General features: G+C 36.4%; 1 protein-coding gene across 3 annotated transcripts in view; it reads right to left on the bottom strand.

Annotated features, from left to right (window-relative positions):
• Nucleotides 1-7,711: 7,711 nt before the first annotated feature.
• LOC107518547 (prolylcarboxypeptidase) overlaps nucleotides 7,712-23,048 on the bottom strand; it is a 55,878-nt gene continuing 40,541 nt past the window's right edge. For all 3 annotated transcript variants that reach the window (XM_016160328.2, XM_016160330.2, XM_016160329.2), the window contains exons 8-10: nucleotides 17,941-18,105; nucleotides 16,981-17,168; nucleotides 7,712-8,466 (exon numbers count right to left, since the gene is read on the bottom strand). In XM_016160328.2, coding sequence (XP_016015814.1) covers nucleotides 8,250-8,466; nucleotides 16,981-17,168; nucleotides 17,941-18,105 — 570 coding nt within the window. In that variant the 3' untranslated portion in view covers nucleotides 7,712-8,249. The remainder of the gene's footprint in view (nucleotides 8,467-16,980; nucleotides 17,169-17,940; nucleotides 18,106-23,048) is intronic.

Below are 23,048 nucleotides of genomic sequence, written 5' to 3'. Positions count from 1 at the left end.
AAATGAACAAACAATCCAAGGAATTACGGTTATTTGGCTCAGAGAAGAGAAATTCAAGGAGTAACTTAAGAACCAGTCTCCTAAATAAAGTTTATTAAATTTTAGAGAAGAGAGTGTCTGTCCTATAATGTTTAGACTGTATGTTTTAAACACCGTGCTATCTTATTGTTTAGAGTATAAGCCTACTGGATAAATTGAATTAACAATTTTTCATCCCCTTTGCAAGGTAAAATTTGAGGAAAGGGCCTTAAGTTATAATAGATTTAGGTTAAATATCAACACTATCACCATTTTGGGCCACATAATTCTTTATTGTGAGAAGTTGTCCTTTGCATCGTAGGAAGCCTAGCAGAAACCCTGGTGTCCACGCTCATTAGATGCCAGCAGCAACTCCCCTCCCCTAGCCCAGAGTTGTAACAAACAGTAACATCACTTGACATTGCTAAATGTCTTTCGGAGGACAAAAGTGCTGCTAAGGGTATACAGCAAGTACTCTTGAAAACATTGGCTTCGATTTAAAGAATGAATTCCTACAGGGAAGGGTTTTGTGACTTCGGAAAAGGTGATGAGAGATGGCAAGTTCCTAAAATATAAAGCAGGTGGGTATTTGACTGGTTTGTGTTGTGCCATCCATTCTGAAGGTAGGTAGATTGACCAAATGAACTGACATCATTATTGCCCCAACCTGCATGGCTAGAGGGTTAACATACATGAGAAGGGGCAACGGAAGGATTGAGAAAAACACAGAGACAGTATATACAAAAGCTGGCACCAGGTGGGACACTGCACTTTGCTTAGATACAGTGACCCTGAGGCAAACTCAGCTTGTTTATTATATACTTTTGAAGGTCAAGGAGGGAGTGGGAATCTTCTTCTCAGGACTTGAAACTTGCTGGCAGCAATAATTTCCCAAGGCCTGTCTGTACCTGGTTAATATGCTAAACTATAAGCAGCTGTCTGTTAACTGTTTCGCTTCTAGGTCCTTGGCAGATTGCTACACAGCCGAGCATGGTTTTGCCAATGTTTCGGCCACAGGATCTGCAACACAGCCAAGCATGGCTTTGCCTATGCTTCAGTCAGGTCTGGCTCAGATCTGTCTCTCTACACATCATAACATATGAAATGTGTTCTGTCAACTGCAAGGGAGATTTCTGAAACAAAAATAATTCGATAGCCTTTGTTGATGAGAGCAGGAAGCCATGTATCAAACCAACTGGATACTTCACTGAATTGTACTTATTCAAGAGTACTTACTGTATACCCTTAGCATCAGAGCACTCTACACATAACTGAGCAAAAAGTTTCATTTGGAGTTTATTATGTTGCAGTTATTGATTGCTAGTTTTCTGTAAACCTTTCTCTCACTATTTGCCTCAGATTTCAGGAGTTACAAAACAGAAAAAGAGGTTAAAACCACTCCGCCAGAGCCACAGATGAAGTTTGGTTACAGATGCAAATATCTCTGTGGTAGAAGTGCCTAGTTCTCTGTCTTCACTCTGCCTCCAGTTGGCTGGTGAGCTATCACTGGTCCAATAGTTCACCTGTGAGCCAAGCAGGATGGTATTAAATTTAGGCACCTGAGCTTATGTTTTTCAAACTGCTTCATTTATGTTATAAACCATCATTCCTTCCTTTTCTAGTATCTACTACAGCATGTAAACTAGGTACCTGGCAAAATTTTGTCTGAGAGTCTTCCTCTAGATACTGTAAATATCTATTTCTAGATTAAGCCAGGTCAGCAAATATACATATATATAATCAGTAGTGTATTTCATTAGTTCATTTAGACTAATTTTTATGCTTTGGTGTTATGACTTCTCTTTGCACTAAAGGATTATATAAGGAAATTTAGTGAAAGTTAGCTGTATGAGTGGAGAAGCTGAAGATCTCATTCATTAAATTACACTTTTCCCCCTTCTTTCAGGAACTTCCCACAGGGCTTCTCCAAGTTGATTGGTCTGGTTTTATCTAATGCATAGAGTGAATTGTTTAACTATCTTTGCTTTCCTTTTTGCAGATGGCTGCTAGAAATCTTACGGTCAAATTTTCTTGATCCCTATCTTCAGAATATATAGAATTCCATGGCAGCATTTCCCAGTGGGTTTTGTCAGAGCACTAGTTCCTCAAATGTTGAAAAAATGGTTCCAGATCAAATAAATTTGGGAAATGTCAAAAATTCTTGTTGATTAACAATGCACATGGCATAGCAAAGTTTGAAGAGATTCTGTAATAACCTGTGTGACTTTGTTTCAAACATTTTGATTTGTGCCCCTTTTTTATGTAACAGCCACTGACATCTGGCCTTACTAGCATTCTGTGGAACCTATTTGATAAATGCTGTTTTCTTGCTTGTATTCTTGGATCCATTTTACCTCTCTATCTCTGTTAAATCTCTTCTGTCCTATGTATGCTATGTTTAATGCATATCTTTAGATCACCTGAAAACCTTTCAGAACCAGGTAAAATGAATAATAAACATGTTAGTTGTCTGATCTTGGGCAAGTAAGTTTCACACTCCAGGCCTGTTTCTTATTAAAGATGTTAGCTATGTTAAACACACATGTAAAACTAAATGATCCTAAGGCTGCTTTCTAGCTCTACTATTGTAAGCTTCTATCCTCCCATCTCATTAGGCAGCAAAATTTTTTGGAACCAGCCCCTCCTTTGACCTCTTGCACTGAAGAGTGGCTCCAGAGAAATCAGTCCACTTGAATGACTATTTCTAGCGAGCGTTCTGTTCCCACCTAATATCAAGGCAGAGTTACAGTCAGCCCCCTTCACAAGGAATTCCAGGCTGATGGAATGGGAGGAGCCAGGGGCACATGCAGTTGAAGCCAGGGAAAATCAGTTAAGTCCAAGTTCTACAGATCCCCTTTCCAAAATCCAGGGAAGCCCAAGGGAGGAGGTCATGTGAGCACAGAGAGATGGATGGAAAGCTTGGTCTTCCCACCCTGAAATGTATCCATTTACATAAATTTACAAAGGCTTACTGAGACCTGGTTGCCAGGCCCCATGCTACATGCTGATTACTAGAAGGAATAAGACATAGTCTGTACTCTCAGAGAGCTTGATGTCCCTGAAAAGAGAGTAAGAACATTTAGATAAACATTACAATTTGGAGTATGTGTGCTAAACTAGAGGTAGTCAGGTGCTGGAGATACAGAGATGAACACGATAGACAATCCCTACCTTGACGCAGTTTACACAGTTTACGTTGTAGTTGACAAGCTAGGTGTGAACCTTGCCCTGTGAGAGCATAGATAAGAAATCACTCCCTTTAGGAAAGCTGAGAAAGACTTCATGGGAGGAGAAAGCAAGATTTTGGCTTTGAAAGATGCATAGATATATTTGCCAGTGAAAACATATTGGAGGATAGTGCTGAGAAGGGAATTTTAGACAGAGAGGTATTTTAAAACAACAGGAAGTTTGGTATGGCTGAATTGCTGGATGTTAGGAAAGTGAAAGGCGGCAGTAAGAATGGAAAATGAGTGCAGAGAAGTAGATGCCAGTTTAAGCGAAGGCTTTACCAGGGATCAAGCGGCGGGTTGGCTCAGTGGAGTCGTATGTACTACAGTTGTTGGTTTCCTAAGAATGCGTCATGGTAGGTACAGTATGGCAGCAGCTCCTGAAGTATGTTTCCTGAACACAAGTTCCTTGAGCTCACATCCCATGCTTTGATTACCATCTATGCGCTATGGCTCTCAGCCCAAACTGGGTTCCAGATGTTTACATCCAACAGTCCCACTTGACTGCTAGCTCCACTTGTTTATTTCAAAAGTGCATAAAACTCAGCATCACAAAACTAAACTGAACTCATAATCTTCCCACCAAACCTGGTCACTCTCCAGTGCTGCCTTTCTAGTGTATGACACCACCATCTATCTAAGCACACAAGCCAAATATTATTGTCCTTGACACCCGCCCAACTCGTATCTCATATAGAACTCACTACAAGATCCCACTGGCATTCCTTACTAAATTTCTCAAATCATCCACTTCTCATTTCCACCCTTACCACCTTAATAAACTATCTATTCTCATACCTGGACATATCACATGCTTGTGCCCTACAATGAACACTCTACATCTAGAGTGATCTTTTTTTTATTGTTATTATGATATTATTGACTATATTCCCTAACCTGTACATTATATCCCCATGACGTATTTACTTTATAACTGGAAATTTGTACCTCATATTCCCTTCCCCTTCATCTTTTCACTTTTCTCTCTACTCCAGAAGACTAGAAATCAGAAAACTCCTAGAATAAAGAAGCATAAGGAGTAAACTCTTTGACATAGGATTTAGAAATACCTTTTTAGATAGGTCTCCCCAGGCAAAGGCAACAAAAACAAAAATAAACAAATGAGATTACATCAAACTTAAAAGCTTTTGCACAGCAAAGGAAACCATCAACAAAACGAAAAGGCAACCCAATGAATGGGAGCAAATATTTGCAAATGATATATCTGATAAGGAGTTAATATCCAAAATATATAAATAATTCATACAGCTAATATTTAAAAAAAAAAACACACAAAAAACCAACAACAACAACAACAAAAAAACCCCAAACAATCCAATTAAAAACTGGGCAGAGGATCTTAATTGACATTTTCTAGAATGATCTTTTCAGATAAAAACCTGTTCACATCACTCCCTAATTATGGACCATCAATGTATTCTCATCTCTTATAATGATTCCTTATCATGATCTACTTGAATGAGATTTCTCCCTGCCAATGTCTCTAAATTCATCTTACGTCACTTCCTCTTTGGTCATCCACTGTCCCATTACCTTGGCCTTCTTTCAGTTCCCTGAATGTGCTACTCTCAGGACTCTTGCACTGTGTTCTCCATTCCTCTTCCTTCTACAGTCCTCACTTACTGTTTAGATAACAGCTAAAATGTCACATTTCAAGAGTGTTCTGATTTCCACAAACTGGCTCAGATTCCCTGCTAGAGCGCCCCTTCTTCATAGCACTTATAATTGTACTGACTCTTGTATAATGACATTTCATATCTTTCTCCCACAAAAATGTAAACTGTATTATTAGAACACATGTGTGCATTTTCACCATTGTATTCTCCAGGTTCCAGGACAATGCCTTATGCTTAAGAAAACCTGCATTCTCGGTTACTATTTTGGAGAGTAACAATGCATATTTACAGATTAAGAAAAATTCTCCAAACTTGCTTAACTATGGACTTTTCTACTACATACGCCATTGGCATTTTGTTGGATACCTGTGTTCTAAGAGACACTGTGTGACATACATGTACCGAGTTGCCTGAACTATTCCCCCTCTGGCCCAAATATTGTAGATCTGAAGCCATGTTTTTATGACCTTGTCCCTCCCTAACTAACTACCTGAGAGATGAAGGCTTGTGAGGTGCAGCCTCAGGAGCCTGAAGACACCATTCGGGGAAGTCATCATGGGCCCTGTGCAAGCACAGAAGAGGAAGCTGGTCTACAGAGAATGAAGCAGCCATGGGAAAAGAAATATTAGGCAGGGCTCCTATACTCTAATGAGATCAGGCAGGACAACAGGAGTGAGGTGAACTGAAGGGATATGTCCTGTGTGAAGAAACTGAAATTCAGAATTCTTTTCATTAGTGGTTCTCAAAACGTGATGCCCCAGCATCACCTGGAATCTTGTTAGAAATGCAACTTCCCAGGATCCACCATAAGACATTTTACAAATGCTGGGGTGGGGCTCAGTAATCAATGTTTTAACCAGCCCTGCAGGTAATCTGATGCACATGCACACTTCAGCCTGCTAGGCAAACAATAAACATCTGAGGAACAAATCTCACCTGTAGCTGAGAATTGCGATCTCTGTTCAAAGTGAAAGAGAAATAGCAGTCTTGACTTTTAATGACTTTCTAGACCCCAGTTCCATTTCCTCACAATTCCTAGCTTCCCAAATTTTGGAGCTATTCCTGCAGTTTCTATAAATTCCCTCTTTTGCTTAAACTGGTTTGGCAAAGTTTTGTTTCTTGAATCCAAACAAAGATTAAGCTATTCCAATAAAACGAAACGATGACAAGTCCCTTCTCTCGGTACTGCAACGTCATCACCCACAAATGATGGGGTTGGACTAGAAATCCACGGTGCCTTCACTCTAATATGCTACATTAGACACTCCTTTTGATAATCTCTGGATTCTACAGAACCCTTATGAAAGATCTCTAGTTTTCTTTAGTTCTATCTAATGACTCCAGGTAGTTAAAGTAACAGAAAGAGAAAATAAAAACTACCCCACTCTTTGTCTCTCTTTCCTAGTCTTTCAAAAGCATTATCTATTAATTAGGGGATACTTTAAATAATAAGATTTATTTAATGTTCCAATTATTTTTCAATTTAAAATTAAATTTCAGCATTTATAATTAGGCTAACTCTAGTTAAGTATGCTGTCATGAAATGTAAATAGAAAAAATGTACATAAGACCAAATTATACTTGAGAAGTTATTTTTTGGCCATTTTTATCTTCATAAAATGCAACTCATCCAAAGAATTAATATTAAATGGAGCATAAAAGTATTTTAAAGATTTTAAACAGGTAAAAAGATTTCAAAAAAAAATATTCTAAAATCAGTGGTATCCTAAAATAAATAGTAATAATATCCTCCATTAAACCCATAAACTCTGCATTATATAACTTCTTAGCTGACAAAGAGTAAAAACTGGTATTGTTTTGACTCTAAATTTCCACCCCAGCAGGCTTTTTCTGATGCTGAAATAAAAATAGTGACCAAATGCTTTGATGGACAACTCATTACAATGAGAACTGGAGGCTTCCGAAACCAGACAAAGATTTTTCTGTATCTCCCAGATGCCAGGGAAAATAAGGGAAATATTTCAGTCTCTCACCCAAGAATTAACTTATTATCTGCATATTAAAAAATAGTGCTTTAGAAATCAAGACCAAGGTAAAGTTTTTAAAAAACAGAAAATATTCCCAAGGCAGGGTGAAGAAAACAAATTTTTGAGAGAAAATAAAACGAAACAAGGGGGAAGAAATCTTTCAACAGAGTAGAAACTGTTAGTCTCTCTCTGTGTCCCTGAAAGGTTTTGATCCAACCCTATTTGTTATCCTAAAAAAGCTCTTCTGAAGAAAGGTTTCAGTGTAAGAACTGCTTGAAAGAAACCAACGCTTTGGAAATAGGAATGGCTCAGCCATTTATTAATGTCAAATATGCTGCCTGCATGAATTAGTCAGCTTGTCTTTAGGAAGCCACACAGAAAAGTTCTTGTGCACCTGCCTCTTAGTGTCCTGACACTCTAGATTTAAGGACAGTAGCAACGACCACCAGAAAATAAAATTAAAAAAAAAAATGCTGAATATAACTGTATTCTACCTTCTGTCTGAATTGTCAACTTCACCAATTTTAAAGGCTTCTTACTAAACAATCAGTAGTGACCACAGTATATAAAAGCTTGCTCTGATGTCAAAGGAAAAACAAAATAGTCATTTTCCTAAACTGGCAAAATGTAACCAAATTACTATAAAAGTGACCTTAGAAACAAAGAGAAATGGAGCAGAAAAAGGCCAGATTTCTTACTGGCAGTACCACAGTGGCAAATATCCCAGAACTAAGAAAAGCTGCCAAGTGGAATAAATAAAAGGACTTTCCAAAAACAGCCAAGCCCAGTGCACATAGCATTCCCAACAGCTGGAGTGAGCCTCAGAAGCAACACACAGGTATAAGGTCCAGCCTTATTCTTTATTTACAGCGCAGTTCAAAATCATTAAATCAAATACAAAAGAAATGGCTCCTATTTCCTGGATTGGCATCAGACATCCTTCCTACCAGCTGCAATTACATCATTTTTATCTATCTTTGTTTTTCCTTTGGGAGGGCACGGGTGGAGAAATGACAAATGGGCCAAAGAGACTTCAATCTCAAAACCAAGAGAAATCTCTGCCTGCAGAGAAACAAAGGGACTGACTCTCCCTCTTACAAAGGGCAGTCAGGAACTCTGCTCCAGTTATGAGGCCCACTGATGGTGCAGGAAAGCTGTCACGAAGAGATTCTTCCTGGAAGTGGCATAAAGATGACGAGGACCTAGGGTGTGGAATGGCTGCTGTCACCACCATCACCCTCTCTTCTATCTCAACCTTTGCCCCACCAAAAATGACAAATGATAAACAAGGCAAAGTAATTACATGTAGAAAACCAAAGTAAATGGGAATGTAGGTGAAATGAATACAAAAGAAGAAAGTGAAAATGATCCAAAGTTGCTCAGTACTTCTTTCTTAGACTGGCATAGAAATCTCTGATCCACTGCTTCATGTATCTAACTTCCATGGAGCGGGCTAAGAGCACAGTCGTGGGATCAAAGGCATTGTTGGCTCGGAGATCTAGATGATGGGCCCCCTCTGGGATAATGATGGCAACCAAGGTGTCTGTGATGTCCTTGGTTACTCCACCTCCTGACCAGGGGTCTAGGTCACCATTGCTAAGTGAGGGAAAGAAGAAAAGATAAGATTGTTAGTGTTTCATATCTACACCCAGATAAGATAGAAGAAAACTTTTATTATGCATGACAGCTAAAATTATAATCTGGGGGATTTGATCTGAGGATCTAATCTGTCATATAGAAAGGTGCTTCTGATTGGAATTTCCCAACATTTTTCCAACCAAGTGCAAGAATAGAACCAGAGAGGAATGAAAATGGTATCCTAGGAATCAGCCCAGACTGTACTGGGACTTGGAATCTAGATGAATTCTAAATTCTAATCCCAGCCTCATTACTCAAAAGCCATGTGATTTTCCTCATCTGTAAAACAGAGATAACCAGTCCTACCTCATAAAGTTGTTGTAAGGGTTAAACCAGATGGTACATGCAGATGTATTTCATAAGCATAAGTGTCAGGCACATAGGAGTCCCTCAATGCCAGTTTTCTTTCCTAGGACCCAACTATCAAAGTGATAAAGAAAATTTCCTATATTTGAAAATTCTAATTTTGGTCATTACTCAAAGATCCCCATTTTAGATTAGCTTTAAAGTTACAGAAATGTTATTAGGTTACTAGACTTGGCTGGTTTACACAAGATATTTCAGAATGATGTACACAGGATCAGTCTTTGACACAGGTTATTTAGTTTAGCTAAGTGAAAATCCAATAGAACCACAGACAATCCCTGACAATAGTTAACAGCTTTGTTGTGATAATTTACCTACTAGAAATTCAACCCATTTAAAATGTACAGTTCAATGGTTTTTAGTATATTCAGAGTTTTACAACCATCACCACAATGTTAGAACATTTTCATCATCCCCAAAAGAAACCCATACTCACGGGCAGTCCGTAATTCCCCTTTCCCTACCCCAACCTCGCTCACTCTCAGCCACAGGCAACCACTAATCTACTTTTTATCTCAACCACAGATTTGCCTTTTCTGTACATATCATATTAATTAAATTATACAATAGGGGCCTTTTGTGATTGCCTTCTTTTACTTTATAATATGTTTTCAGGTTTAATCCACACTGTAACATAACAGTATATTGCTTTTTTATCGCTAAATAATATTCTATATTATTGCCAGACAATATTCCATATTGTATGAATGTTATGTTTTATTTATTCATTCATTAGATGTACATTGGTTTTGTTTCCATTTTCTAGCCATTATGAATATTGCTCCTATGAACATTCATGTACAAGTTTTTGCATGAATGAATGTTCTCATTTCTCTTGGATATATACCGAACTGTTTTATAAAGTGGCTGCACCATTTCACATTTCCCTCTAGCAAAATATGAAGGTTCTAATTTCTCTATATCCTTACCAACACTTATTATATTTTTACATCTTTTTAAAAAAATTTAAGTATTGTTGGTATACAATATTATATTAGTTATATTAATTTCAGGTGTACATTTCTATATAGTGATTCAAATTTTTATACCTTACAATGATCACTCCACTAATTCTAGCAATCATTTGTCACCATGCAAACTTATCACAATATTATGGACATCTCCTTTCACCTTTTCAACCCATCTTTCCCATCCTCTGATTTATAGCCATCCTGTGTGGGTGTCAAATGAATCTTACTGTGCTTTTGATTTGCATTTCCCAAATGACTGATGGTATTGAGCATTTTTTCATGTACTGATTGGACATCTATATATCTTCTTTGAAAACATATCTATTCAGATTCTTGCCTATTTTTAAGTTGAGTTATCAATTAAATCATTTGATCCATTTTGAGTTAATTTTTGTATGGTATGAAACAGGAATCTAACTTCATTTTTTGCATGTGATTATCCAGTTTTCCCCAGCATTATTTCTTGAAAAAACAAACTATTCTTTCCCCCAATGAATTGTCTGAAAATCAATTGACCAAACATATAAAAGTTGACTTCTGAACTGTCAATTCTCTTCCACTGATCTATATATCTATCTTTATGTCAGTATCACACTGTATTGATCGTGGTAACTTTATAACAAATTTGAAACCAGGATGTATGAGTTCAAAACCAGGAAGCATGAGTTCTTCAAATTTGTTCTTCCTTTTCAAGACAGTTTTGGTTATTCTGAATCTCTTACATTTTTATATAAATTTTTAAAGTTTATTTTATTATTAGTTTTAAGTATATAGTACATTGGTTAGACATTCGTATAGTTTATAAAATGACCCCCCTAATTACTCTTTTTCTCCTCTGGCTCTCCACCTAGCCATTACATTAATGCTGACTGCATTCCCTATGCCATGCTCCCCATCCCCATGACCATCTATCAATTACCATTTTTATATAAATTTTAAGATAAGCTTGTCAATTTCAACAAAAAAGCAAGCTAGGATTTTGACAAGGATTGCACTGAATATGTATGTCGATTTATGGAGTCCTGACATCTTGACAATATCACCCCTTCCACACAAGTACATGAGAGGTCTTTCCATTTATTTAAATCTTTAATTTCTTCAATAATGTTTTGTAGTTTTCAATGTCTATGCTGTATTTTTCTTTTGTTAACTTAATTCCTATTTTATTCTTGATGCTATTACAAATCAAATTGTTCTCTGGTATTTTTAACTCCACACATGCATAAACTGGTTAAGAGTTTACAAAATCTTGCACATTTGACCATTGTAACAACCCCGTGAGGTAAGTTAAATTACAATTCTTAAGAACTGCTCAAATCATTCAACTAGAAATGCCAAATCCCAGATACAAACTCAGGTCTTATAACACTAGTCCAATGCTCGATTTTATGCACTGCATTTCATGGACATATGATTGCTGTTGGAAACCAACAGCACATACCCCCTCAACTTGTGTGGTGCAGAGTAAGAAGAACATGAGCTTTGGGATCAGACAGACATACCTGGGTTCCAGTCCCAGGTCTGCCTCATATCTTCCTAATTTCATGGAAGCTTAGATTCCTCAGGATAAAATAGGGACTGACACACCTGGTCTCAAGTATCAAATACCTGGTCTATGAAAGGTTATTAGCTAACTTTCCCTGTGTATGGCACCTCTCGGTACACCTTTATATATATCCTGAAATCACTTATAGAGCATTTTTATGTGTTCTTACATTTGTTAATGCACATTCCATTTCGCTGATATCGTTACAAAGCTTGAAACAACAAATCTTCAAGGTCACATTATCAGATACATGAAATTATTCACATAATTTGCATAATCATTAACCTAGTTCCTGTTCAGAAATTAAATCCACATCTCTGGAGTGTTACTTTTACATAAATATACCTTTGAGGCTGAAGCAAATCTGACTGGTTTTCAATGTGGAAATAAAAATATAAAAACTGCTCTTGGAGTTATTTCTAAATAAAACTTATCTCTAATCCTAATGTACAGATATGTATACATAAATCAGATTTATCAAATGAATCTTTGGCTAACTACTAACCATTAAGAACAATGTTAACATCACATGTTAGGAAGGCTATGTTTTCTAGGACTTGACATTTTTAGCAATTGAGAATTACTATATTTTGTAAATGGAAATACCACTACTAAAACCAGAATGCTATAAAAAGAATAATGTCGTTTATTTCCAAAGACTATTAATATACTAGAGTGATGTGAAAATAGTAATAATAAAAGAGAGAGACTGTGTGGCAAACTTTGGGGATAAAATTAGGACTATAATCTGTGAGTTATCTCGGGGTAAACGCTGCAGCTGCAAGCATTGCCGGTGAGTATTCTCAGAGCAAATAGAAAATGGGTTAAAAAGCTTCATCTATGAGTTTAATCTATACAGATGACTATCAAATAATGTCTCCAGCCAGGACCTTTCCTTTAAACTTCAGAACCAAAATTTAACAGTCTACTTTACATTTTTATAAAACTTCTCAAACTTACCAGGTCCAAAAGAGAGTACTTGATTCTCCCCAACTGCCAACCTGCCCCTCCCCTATATTTTCCCAGTCTCTGTTAATGGCAACCTAATCCTTCTAGTTGCTCAGGCAAAAAAGTTTGGTGTCACTCTTCAATTCTCTCTGTCTCACCCAATCTGTCAATAAATCCTGTCAGCCATATATAGAAATATATCCAGAATTTGAACACTGCTCATCACATACATTGTCACTACTCTGGTCTAAGTGACCATTATCACTAGCCTGAATAGCTTTTTACTGATCTTGCTTCTATTCTTGTCCCCCTGCTAGAGATACAGCAGCACTCTGATTCTATTAAAACCTGAATCAAAACACTCCAAGTTTCCCCACTTCATTCAGAGTATAAACCAAAGTCCTTACTATATCTTACAAGTCTCTGCATGGTCTGGGCCCTCTGCTGCTTCTCTGATTTCAACTCTTCTACTTTCTCCCTCATTAACTCTACTCTAACCACAATGACCTTCTTAGTGGGCCTGGAGAATATGCTTAGGACATTTACCTCCCTTCTTCCTGCTTTCTCCTCTGTTTGGGGTGTTCTTACCCCTACTGAACTCATGGCTAGCTAGCTTCTTCCTCCAGATCATTTTCCAAAAGACTCTTTGGTGTTCTTTAGTCACTCTCATCTAAAATTTCAAACCTTGACTCCATGCAATATTTCATAGCCCTGTTTTTTTCCTTAGCACTTATCCCCTAATGTCTTTATAGGTGTTATCTTGTTTATTATGTTCTCTCAAACTAGAACTCCTCAAGGGCAGGGATTTTTGTCTGTTTTGTTTATTACTGTAACTTCAGCACCTGGCACATGGTAGGAGCCACACAAATATTTACTGAATGAGTGAAAAAAAGAATGTAAATATCTAGTTGTCTTTGGCCTTCCCACCACAAAGTCTCACACTTTTCTTTAAAAAAGAAAAAAAAAAAAAAATTCAGTTACAACTTAACATTATTCTTGAAAAAATAATGTACTTTTTTGGTTTTATTAAAAACAAAAGAGAAAACTCACAATACAAATTATAATCCTTAGTTTTCAACTACCAGATAAATTTTTAAAGTAAACTACACAAGGGGTTAGATTCTCTTAGGTAAACAGATAGCCTTTATCAATATTCCAATTTGACAGGACCTACCCAGATAGGAAACTCACCATTATTTGCAAAACAAAAAAGCCATCCTAACAGTCACATAATAAGCAAACTGCATTTGATTTAAAAGGTCATCTGAATCAGCCTAGTGACTTAGCAACAGTGTTTGGAGTTGCTGAGAGACCTAAGATGCACATGGACTTGAATTTCTTGGTCCTAGACATGTGAAAGCTAAACCAGTCACTAGGAAATTTACAAACAAATAAACAAACAAACAAAAAGCCATAATAACGGCTTTCATGAAAGTATCTAGATGCCTAGATAAAAATCGCAACAGTGTGCCTCACTTAATTGCTGGCAATGATGTTAAACTAACCAGCTTTTCAGGAATTCCCTTTTGGATTTATATTTAAATAACTGAGAATGACCATTTATAGTAAGATAATTTCTTACCCCAAAACTGGGGTTGAGGAAAAAAATTAATCATTCCAACAAAACCACTGTGGAATTTAAAAAAACAAAACAAAACAAAACAAAAAACCTGCTGAAATGGAACTATTAATAGCTATCATTTATTAAGTCCGCATTCATTCAACAAATGTTTACTAAGTGCCAGGCACTGACTGGGCACAGGGGATTCAGCAGCGAACAGACAAAATCTCTGCCTTCATAGTGCTCACTTCCATAATAGTCTATCTACTTCCTGAAATAACTGTTGGGCGGTCATTATTTCTAACTTATGTAAACTGGCGATCTGCCTGAGGCCATGCACGCCAACTCGGTGAAGAAGCAGAACAGCACCCAGGTCTCCCTCACTTCAAAGACCAAGGTCTTAACTAGCAAATCTCAAATCCAACAATTACAGACTGAATTTTCCAATCAGAAAAGCAGTCACACTTAGATCTGTGTGAGGCAACTGAAGGAGAGAAGCATGAATATAAAGATATTTTCACAAGGTTCTTAGACATTTTCTTACTCATCAGCCAGAAATGTTTTCTAGCTGGTAGCCACGGAAGTACATAAAACATAGACACTTGAGGCTCCTCCTTTACTTTGGGAACGTGCTTTCCTCAGAAAAGCAGGAGAATTTTGAATTTTTAAATAACTTAAAATTTTTTACATTGGATTTTTCACACCTAGCAGCATACGGAAAAAGATCTTTTTAAAAGTCGACTTGCCGCTACAGAAAAATAAGTAGCATCTTCACATAATCCTGCCTTTAAACTTCACCTGCCTCTAAAGCCTTCCTGAGCTTTGTATTTCATTCATCATCCTTATCAACACACTCATTTATCAACCATCCATTATGTGCCAGTCATTACAGCAGGTGCTAAAGCCACAGAGATGATTAAGACAGTCTCATCATTAAGAAGTTAACAATCTCATGGAGCAGACAGGAACCCAAGCAATTTCCAATCAGAGTGCTAGTGACAGCCACAGGCCCTAGGGAAGCTAATGGCATGGGGGAACCTAACTCTCTGGAGGAGTCAGAGAAAGTTTCTTGGAGGACGCCTGAGTTTTAAGAAAAGGCAAAAAAGAGAGAAAGGACATTCAGGGACAAATAAACAGTTCTCCGTGGCTTCAACACAAAATCGAGAGTATACCTCCATTCATTTATTCAACAAATATTTTTTAAGGATGCATATTTGCCAGTTCTGGGCTAAGTACTTAACTGGGTTAACTCTTTTAAAGATCATGACAATTTTATGGGGTGAGTGGTAAATTATTCTCATTTTACAGAAGAGAAAACTGAGGATCAAAGAGCTTAAGTAATTTTATTTAAGAGTTCATGCTACCTTTGAACAGCTGTTAGAAAGTTCTTACACTGGACTAAAAGTTTTTAACACTAAGCTGTAATTTCCACCTATGGGTTTCAATTCTATTCCCCAACTTTTCTCACAAAATATGTACCCTTCCCAGTAATGACAATGATGATGACTGTTATTTTGATGGCCAGAGGAAAATAATTTAAGAGGATAAATGGATAATTAAAATACTTATCTGTAAAGGTTGGATCTAATAAAAAAGGACAATGTATTTGATCAAGATTCACATGTTAAAACTTTCATATTAGGATTTAAAGACTACACTTTCTAATTCAATATGAACTGCAACTTTATAAGGTCAAAGGTAGGAAGGATGAGCTTAAAGTGCCAGCGTGTTAGAGAAATCCATAAAAATACTACATGAAGATAAGCTCCTAAAGAAAAAATAAGAAATTGACAAAGTATTTCCTCCTCTGAGGAACAAAGGTGAGCTTGGGAGACCCATGGCTTGTATTTAAGCCTTTTTCAGCCCTCTCAGTCCTTTCATGTTTCCCTGATTTCAAATTTGGCACAGTTTCCTTTAAAGCCCTAAATAGATTTATTTGTTCAACTGTCACTTTTACAAAACTGAGCTGAAGGGTATAGTTTTGAAGAATCCTATTGAGAACAAGGAACACAATTTAAGGAAACTGAACAAAAAGAATCTTTAAATTTTCCATTAAAGTGCTTCACCTTTTATTTTGGGTAGGTACCCTGCTGGGTGAGAAAACAGCATGAACCCAATAAGAAAGATTGCAAAGTAGACAGTGCTACAGGCCTAAACCCAGACAGTGATCATTCAGTTGAACTCCTCACTCCTAAAACCTTTTGGGCATATCACAAAGGCCAAATTTGATGCTTGTGTAGAAGAGCTTGTAAAACAATGACATTTACAATTTAAACAATAGTTCCAGGTTAAGAGGTATGTAGGGATATCTCTTTATCTTTTCCATATAGTTTTGGGGAAATTTTTTGATTAACTGGGTGCTATTGTTAATAGCTGACAACTTAATGTACAAGCCAAAACACGGAAATTTTAGTCACAATCAGATACACATAAAAGCTACTCAATTAACTCTGATGTGAACCAATACCAAATATGTTGCTTATAGGAGCTGTGTAATGTAGAGGAACAAACACAGCTATTGTAGTTAAACAGGCCAAAGCTGAAATCTGGTTTTTCACTTAGTAACTAAAACAAAGCTGGATGAACTTTGGCAAGTGACTGAACACAGTGACCTTCACTTTCTTCCTCAGTAAAGAAGAGAAAATAAAAACTATTTCATAAGGTTGTTGTAAGGATTCAATTTTAAGTAATTTAAGTGCCTAGAACAGTATAGCCTGGGTACTTTAAATGAGTTTGTTGAATAAATACTGAATATTTTTTTATTACCATTAATTATAATAGGAACAATAGTAAGACGAATTGAAAACGAAACGATGCTTCATTTTGTGCTGAAGAACTTTTTAAAAAAATATTTTAATCTTGTTGCTGTGTTCTTTTTAAGCCTTTGGGCACATTGTAATAGAGTGTAAGATTATATCTCTTTTCAGCATCCTGCCTTTCAAGGAGTAGGAAAACATGATGGATGCCACTGTTGTATTCTAGATTGTTTTATCATCCAGCATTTTCCTGGTTCTATTTTCTCAGCCATTCTACAAATGTCTCCATTAATCAAAGTTTTTTTTGAACTAGCAAAAACTCACCTGAAAATGATGTTTGTATGGGAACTGATGTTTTTGCCTCCATACAGTGTAGTGATCCAGGAGGGCCTTGGTCTCACACCCCACTGTCTAAAACAATAATCAGAAAATTCTTCCAAGTCCCATGAGTGAGGTTCAAACATGTCATTGATACCATTAGTACAAACGGGCATGACCATTTCTGTGCAGGCCTGAGAAAGCAAACCAGAAGAATCCAGTGAAAAAAATGAGGCATAAAAAGGTTAAATAAATTTTCCAAGGTCACACAGCTAGTAAGCAGTTTAAATTCAAGCAGTCTGGCCTCAGAGCCCCTGCTCTTTACCTCTATGCCATACCACCTCTCATTATTCTTGGAAAAACTCAGTTGAGAAGTCACAGAAGTTAGGGATATATATTCCTTTTTTGTGAACTGCTTTCTTTCACATCTATTGTCATATTTAATCCTCAAAACAACGCTGGAGGGAAAGTAGTAGTAGTAGTAGTAGTAGTAGTAGTAGTAGTAGTAGTAGCAGCAGCAGCAGCAGCAGCAACAGCAGCAGTAGCAGTTTGCTCATTGTTCGAATGAAGAAATGGAGGCTCAAATAGAATCAAGTTAGAATCTCCTTCTATGTGTCCATAAAATGATCCACTTATAGGATTTATCAAGATTTACTGTAATATTATTTTAGTTAATTAACCTTCTTTTTCAACAAGCTACATTTAACAGTAAGATTAATTCTTATTTATCTTTGTACCTTTGGAGCCTAGAATGGTACTTGACACATGATTAGTATTTAGAATGTATGTGGTGATTATTAAATACATGAATGAATGAATGAAGAAATTTTTCCATGGTCTTAGCATGTAAGGAACAGAGTCCAGATTAAGATCCAAGTTAGGTAACAAAATCTTGCGAAGTCTCTGTTACAGCACAGTTGTATCAGTGAAAAGTGAGTTTCACTTGGGGAAATTATACACACTTACTTGGTAGCTCCAACCCAGGGATCCTAGACTGCTAGTTGACGTCTCTGACATATTCAGACATCTCGCCTGGCCTGTATAATTATAATATACATTCAGAGCTTGGAAAATATTCTGCAGCAACTGTGGATCAGATACACTGGGATCTTTCAAATACTGGCAAACTACCTGTCATTTTAGAGACATAAAAGGGAGAAGAGTCAGAATAAAAATATAAAATTGTAGTGTAATAAAACAAAGAAAACATATGACTTTGGTTTGATCATAAAATAATCTTAAGCATTTAACTACATTTCTTGGAAATTTCTATCTTTTGAGTATAATCTCCTTCAAAAATGAACAAATCTTTTAAAATACACTATAGAAATAAACCAAAGCCATCTGCATAGCATACAAAGTCCTCTCCAACTACCCACCTTGCCTCACCTCTTGCAGCCTTTGCTCCAGCCTACCAAACCCAGAAATGCCTTTTCTATTCTCCCACTCCACTAATACCTGGCAAATATCAACTCGTCTTCCACAATACTCAGCTCAAGTATCACCTCCCCTATGAGGCCATTGTTGCCTATACCCTCAAATCAAGAAAACCCAATCATTCCCTTTTTTATGCCTCCACTATGCCTTGTGTCTATTTATAGCAGAGTACAGTATTTGTTTGATTCTAGAATGTCTCCTTCACCTCACCAGATAACTTTAGCAAAATTATCTGGCAATTAAATATTTACTGGATGAATGACTACATTTTTATAGCACAAAATTTATAAAATTTCTTATGGAAAAATTATACCAAGCTTTAACATCTGTGGTATGATAAGCAGATCGGGCAGTTCCCCAGCTACCAAATACTGCTATCACTAGACTATAGTCAGTGCCTGAAATTCTAGTTCTGAAAGTCACACACGATACTCAGAATTGGGAGTGAAGGCAGAATCTTGACTAGACAAGGGCATGGGGAACATTCAGGAGTATGAAAATATTCCATATTATCATAGGGGACTGGGTTACACAACAAACAGAACACTTACAATTTGTATATTCTACTGTATGTAAATTGCACCTCAAAAAAAATCATAAACAAATATTGAAGTCTAGTTAATGATGTTAAAGCTGAAGTATTTAGTAAGTGTATTGATGTCAGAACTTACTTTGAAGTGTATTTAATAATAAGATGGACTCAAGGATAGATTGAAAGATAGGTGAATACATATATGTGATAAATCAAATTCAGCAAAAAAAATTATAGAATTTAGGTGGTAGGTTTATAGGTGTTCACTGTCCAACTATTTCAACTTTTCTGTGCTGGAAATTTTTCACAATCAAATGATGGAAGAAAATCACAGACAAGGAATCATAGCTGAATAACAACAACCATAGCTACTGATTATTGAGCACTAGGTTTACAACCATTATATCTTTTAATCCTCAAGCAATCCTATTAGATATATCACTGTCCATTATTTTACATGAAGAAATTGATTCTTGGGTCAAATCATTTTATTCTAGGTCATCCAGCTAGCAATCTAGGGCTAGATTCAATCCTAGGTCATTTTGGTTATAAAATATACATCTTATCCATTATGCTACACAGCTTTGGTAGTAGCCTCTTGTAAAATTATAAATAGATCCAATTGCAAGGGAAACACATTAAGTTTCCAATCTCTATTAACACCTTCACATCAATTCAGTGATCTAGACCTTTCTCATTTCATACAGAAAAAATATATACAACAAGGAAGTTCTGACAAAAAAAAAAAGCAATAAGGAAATGAATTCAGAGAAGTCAGGGAGGAAAGAGTCCATCCAGTAAGCTCACTTCAGAGAGAGATACTGGGCATTAGGACCAACAAGGCCTGGGTTGGGGTTAGATGCCCAGTCAGGAAAGGAGGATACTGAGAAAGGAGGGTAAGTGGCCGCAAGCAAACCCAGCCTCTCATCACAGTTTGGCCTAGGACCAGCTTCTAGCAATCCTTTCCTGAAATAAAGGGAAACTTGAAAAGACAGAGGAAATGAATTATAGGGAAAAAAAGAAAAATCCATGCCTCTCCTCAAATGTGTCAGCCCAACACAATTTCTATGGAATGTTAAATGTACTTTGTGAAAAAATGTTTCAATTTTAGAAAATGTTTTAGCTAATATGAACAGTTTTCTTGACTGTAGGATTTCTCATAGCCTTTAACAGGCTCAAGGGCAATGTGACTTTCCAAAATGGAGATGGAGTATGCCTTAATCCCAGTAAGTTTTTGGAAATGTTGAGTGTGACAAAAGTCAGAAATTAAGATGTCCAAATAATGGGACACACTGTACCTAAAAAAAGTAACTGTGATGTTATACACGGGGGTTTAAAGTATACATAAAGAAAGAGAATTGAGCTAAACTGAGAGCTTTCCAAGTCTAAAGAAATAAGGAAATGCAGGTTGAAGAAAAAAAGGCAAAACAGTGTTTTACTATTCTAACAACTCTCAATTATTCATGTTAAGTCAAAAAATACCTAATTATATAGCACTTTTCTCAGAAAATGTTCCTAAGAAACATGCTAATCGGAAATACCCAAGAAAATATGGACATCAAGAACCAATCACAGAATTTATTAAACTACCTATTACCGAGTTAATCAGCATTCTTTCTTGAATGCGGACACCAACAGTGAATTCATCTCTTTCAAAATGTAGCACAAAACTACAGAGTAGACACATGGAATGCAGAGAAGAGCATTATGTTCAAGCACAGCATGGTAGATGAGGCAGGGTGACAGTGCAAGCTGGGCAGGGGGAAAAGAGGGTGAAGTGCAGCAACAAATGATCTAAAACTTTCGAAAAGAACAGTAGCAAATGAGTGTGACTCACATGCTGGCATCAGATCCCCTCTCAGAGCTAGAACACTGGGCCTCTGTCGGGCAAAGAAAAGGAGTCCCCATGAATAGCCATCCCTGCAATTGGCGGTTACTGTCACTCTTCAGAAGACACAAGCATGGCTGGGGACCAGAACCAGTTGATAATACTTGGGTTTCAGCAGCCCCAGTTATACAAAGAGAAGATCATGGTCAGAAACTTGGCCTCTGATGATAGAAATTCCATGTCCAGATTAAGGGGAATCCTGGAATACTGGGTCCAGTTCTGAATACCACACTTTAAGAAGGACACTGACCGACATGAGAAAATCTAGAGGGTAGCAATCAAGATAGGAATTGAGAAATAGTTGAAGAAACCCTACAATTTGTCATTTGTCATCACTCTCAATCTTTCATTATAAATAAGGCTAAAATAAATAACCTTGGGGCTATATCTTTACATATATCCCTAATTGTTTTCTTGAAATAAATTCTTAGAGATATTATTGGTTCAAAGGAAATAAACATTTTTAAAGTCATTGCTACATCCTGTCAAATGCCTTATAGAAAGGAAGTACCAATTAATAATTCTACCTATACACTAGATAGGCCAGAAAAAAATCACTAATTTTTTTTTTTTTACAAATTAACTAAGGAAATATTTTAATTTTAGATGGTTCTAAAGTTCCTTAGTAACTCAAAGATTCTGTGAGTCCAAGCATCATCCTCTAGCATAAAAACACAATCTCTACATATCTCTATGCATTTCCTTAACAATTTTGGTAGCAAAGAGTGAATGAAGTTTTCCAAAAAATACTGAAGTCATACTGTTAAAACCTCAGCACTATTCCCATACTTCCATACTTATTCAAAGACTAGTAATTCAAAGAGAGAGAGTCATATATAATTTTATTAAAGACCTGTAAGATACACAAAACATATGTAAATGTTCATTTGAACCTTATGAAATTGCCATGTTTATAATTCAAACACATTCAACTATTGGCACATTGGGTTCAACCTTATATAATACTTCAGCTTAAACCTGATAATTTTCAGATACTACCCACCTGATGAGGGCAATCTGCTGATTGTTTACCTATGGGCTATGATTTAATCAGAAAGAGTCCCTGCCAACCGCTTCCATCCAAAATACTCAGCATGGAGGTAACCCCTGTACTATAATTTCTATTTATTTTGTGGACACTAACAAACACTATCTTCTAAACAATTTCTACATAAGTCAATGCACTCCTACTTATGATATAAATTCACTATTTTAGGGGCAGCTAGGGCTGCAAGTTGCTAGTACAACTATTGAATGTCCCTTGAGGTCAGGTATTTTCATTATAATGACCCAGGGAGAAATATACATATGACCTTTCCCATTTCACAGAGGAGGAAACAAGCTCAAAGAGGTCTGGCTACAGATACACAACTTAAAACTGTGAATATAGGTTCTGACCGCAGATCTTGGTCACAAAGTCCTGGTATAACAATCTCTCTCCCTGATATTATACAACAATAACAGCTATTATTATATAACTAGTATCAATTTAGTGCTCACTCTATATCAAATCCTATTAAATCCTCATAATGACCCTAGCAAGCATTATAAGTACTATTATCCCTATTTTTCAGATGAGAAAACTAAAACAGAGAGTGGTTAATAAACTTGTCCAAAGCAACACAGCCAGGAAGTGACAAAGGTAGGATTCGGATAGACTCATTCTGAAGCTTCCATTTGTAATCACTACACTGCACATACTTAACTCTGATATTACAGTGTAAGAGACAAATTACAGAAACAGTGCCTAAATAAATCTGTAATCTCATGCTTAATTCTTATATTGTCTTTATATTTTTATAAAATTATTTGTTTTTGATAAAAACTTAGAAGGGAACCTGTAGCAATATAAAATCATAAAACTTTTGTTATGCTATAGTAAAAACAATAAAACAATAATGTAATGTGAGGCTCAAGAATCATATAAAATGGACAAACTTTATTTACTTTCTACCTCCCAGAACAAAGGTGAACATCCAGGAGATACTTAAAAAGAGAATTAGAGGGCCATTTTAATAATTCTGGTTTTAAAGAGTATAGAAATCATGGAGATAGTAGAACATTCCAAACTTACTACCAAACTAATCAGCTCTGCACCAAATTATTTAGATTCTACCCTTTGAGCCCATGAATACCAGAGAAAGTAAAGATATTGATTTGCTTAAAAGCTTAATTTAGGTGTCCCCCCACCTATGAGGATAAGCATTTGAATAAAAG

The sequence above is a fragment of the Rousettus aegyptiacus genome, unplaced genomic scaffold (genome assembly GCF_014176215.1).
Source record: "Rousettus aegyptiacus isolate mRouAeg1 unplaced genomic scaffold, mRouAeg1.p scaffold_m13_p_5, whole genome shotgun sequence".
Classification (NCBI taxonomy): Eukaryota; Metazoa; Chordata; class Mammalia; order Chiroptera; family Pteropodidae; genus Rousettus; species Rousettus aegyptiacus.
The sequence above is the reverse complement of the archived record's forward strand: the minus strand, read 5'-3'. Positions and strand labels throughout refer to the sequence as shown.